The sequence below is a fragment of the Apteryx rowi genome, unplaced genomic scaffold (genome assembly GCF_003343035.1).
Source record: "Apteryx rowi isolate R43461 unplaced genomic scaffold, aptRow1 scaffold_1277, whole genome shotgun sequence".
Lineage (NCBI taxonomy): Eukaryota > Metazoa > Chordata > Aves > Apterygiformes > Apterygidae > Apteryx > Apteryx rowi.
In genome coordinates this window covers 80,822-82,567 of record NW_020447505.1, presented here as the reverse complement: position 1 = coordinate 82,567, position 1,746 = coordinate 80,822, and the positions used below count along the sequence as shown (strand labels likewise).

At 75.3% G+C, this 1,746-nt stretch overlaps 1 protein-coding gene across 1 annotated transcript in view; it reads right to left on the bottom strand.

The window, feature by feature from the left end:
- Positions 1–671, bottom strand: part of PMEL (premelanosome protein) — a 4,378-nt gene extending 3,707 nt beyond the window's left edge. The window contains exon 1 of the mRNA XM_026055919.1: positions 608–671. Coding sequence (XP_025911704.1) covers positions 608–671 — 64 coding nt within the window. The remainder of the gene's footprint in view (positions 1–607) is intronic.
- Between the last annotated feature and the right edge of the window lie 1,075 nt (positions 672–1,746).

The following is a 1,746-nucleotide window of genomic DNA, read 5'->3' as shown; positions in this document are numbered from 1 at the left end:
GTCACGCGGCGCCCGCCGCTGCCCAAGCCCTTTCATGTGACTCTCAGCTGAGCTGGCGCCGGCAGCTCCGGGCACGGTGGGGTGGGCGTCCCCCCTGCGCCCCCGCTCGCCGGGGGCTGCGGGTGCCCCCGCCGCGGCCCCACTCGCAGGGGTCCCCCGTTCCCTGCGCGTCCCCCCACTCGCAGGGGTCCTCCGTGATGCACCCCCCGGCCCCGCTTGTGCCCCCAGCTGCACAGCAGGACTCGAGCCCGGCCGGGGGCACCGTCCCCCTTGCTGCCCCTCCAGGCGCCCCGGAGGGGCTAATCCTGCCCCCCGCGTGCTCAGCCTTTGGGAGGGGGTCAGGTCCCACCACCGTCCCCGTTAATCCCCCGCTGGCTCCCCGCTGGCCCCAGACCCCAGCTGGGGGGGCAACTCGGTCCCCGCCGAGCCCCGGGGGCCACCCTGGGGTGCCCAGCAGGATCCATTGCTCCCTGGGACCACCCTGCCCACGGCCACCCTGTGCGGGACTCTGGGTGCCACCGGGGTCCCGCACCCCACATCTGGGGGGCGAGTGGCCAGCCGGGCCCCCCGTGGCGGTGGCAGCTCGCGGCCCCCCGGCCCCACTTACGGCGCTGAGCGGTGGCCAGGGCCAGCAGGGCCCCCAGCAGCGCGATCGCCCCCTGCACCCGCATGCTCCGGCCGTCGTCGCCTCGCCGCGCTCGGGCACCGCCGGGGCAGAGAGGCGAAGGCGCCGGAGCCGGGGGGATAAGAAGGGGCTCTCGTTTGCATAGTCCCACCCCGCGGGGGCCCGGCCCCCCGGCAGCACCCGTGTGCGTGTGGGGGGGTGTGTGTGTGTGTGTGCGCACGCGCATGTGGGTGCGCGTGGCCCCACGCTCCCTCGCCAGCCCGATCACGCGCACCGCAGCCGCCCCGGCTCTGCCTCCCAGGAAGGCAGCGGCTCAGGCTTTCCTCGAGGCCCCGGCTCGCTGCAGCCTCCTCGCAGATCTTGCTGCAGGATCCGGTCACAGTTGCCCTTATCCGCAGGGCTTTGCACCCGCGCAGGGATTCGGCAGGGTCGGGGCACCCGCTGGCACGGCTCGGGCTCGGCACGGGGAAAACTGGGTGACGGGAGGCTGCGGCACGGCCCGGACGTGCCTCCCGCGTGGTGCGGAGCCCCTCGTCCCTGGGGTCTCACCACCCCGCTGCTGGTGGCCCCAGAGTGACCAGACGGGCAGGGAGCCGGGCCGGGGACCAGCCTCCGCTCCCAGCAGCTCCCCGCGGGCGGCTGCCCAGGCTGCGGGCGCATGAGCGCACATGCGGGCACGCGGCCTCATCCGCTCCTGCTCAGGGGGTGTCTCCAGCCCTGGCCACTCTGCCCAAATCGCTGGCGATGCCCCGCTGCCACTGCACATGGGGCTCACCCCACGCCCAGCCCTGGCGTCCAGCTCGAGCCTGGCCAGAGCCGGAGCCCCGGGGGACACCGATGTCACCTCCGTCCCCTCCCGGCTGCTGGGCCGCGCTGGAGGGGCCCTGGCTGCAGGCCGGCAGGGCTCAGCCCACCCGGCCCGGGGACACCCTGGAGCCACAGCATCCACCTGGCCTCGGCCCAGGGGACCCGATCCGGGCACTGCTGCCCAGCCTGGCCAGGCTGCGCGTGCGAGGCCTGGAGGGGATGGGGCTGGGGGGCTGAGCCAAACTCCTGGGGGACCCCAGCTGGAGCCCAGTCTGATCCCTCCCCAGGCCGTGGGTGACTTCGGCCAGCGCCCA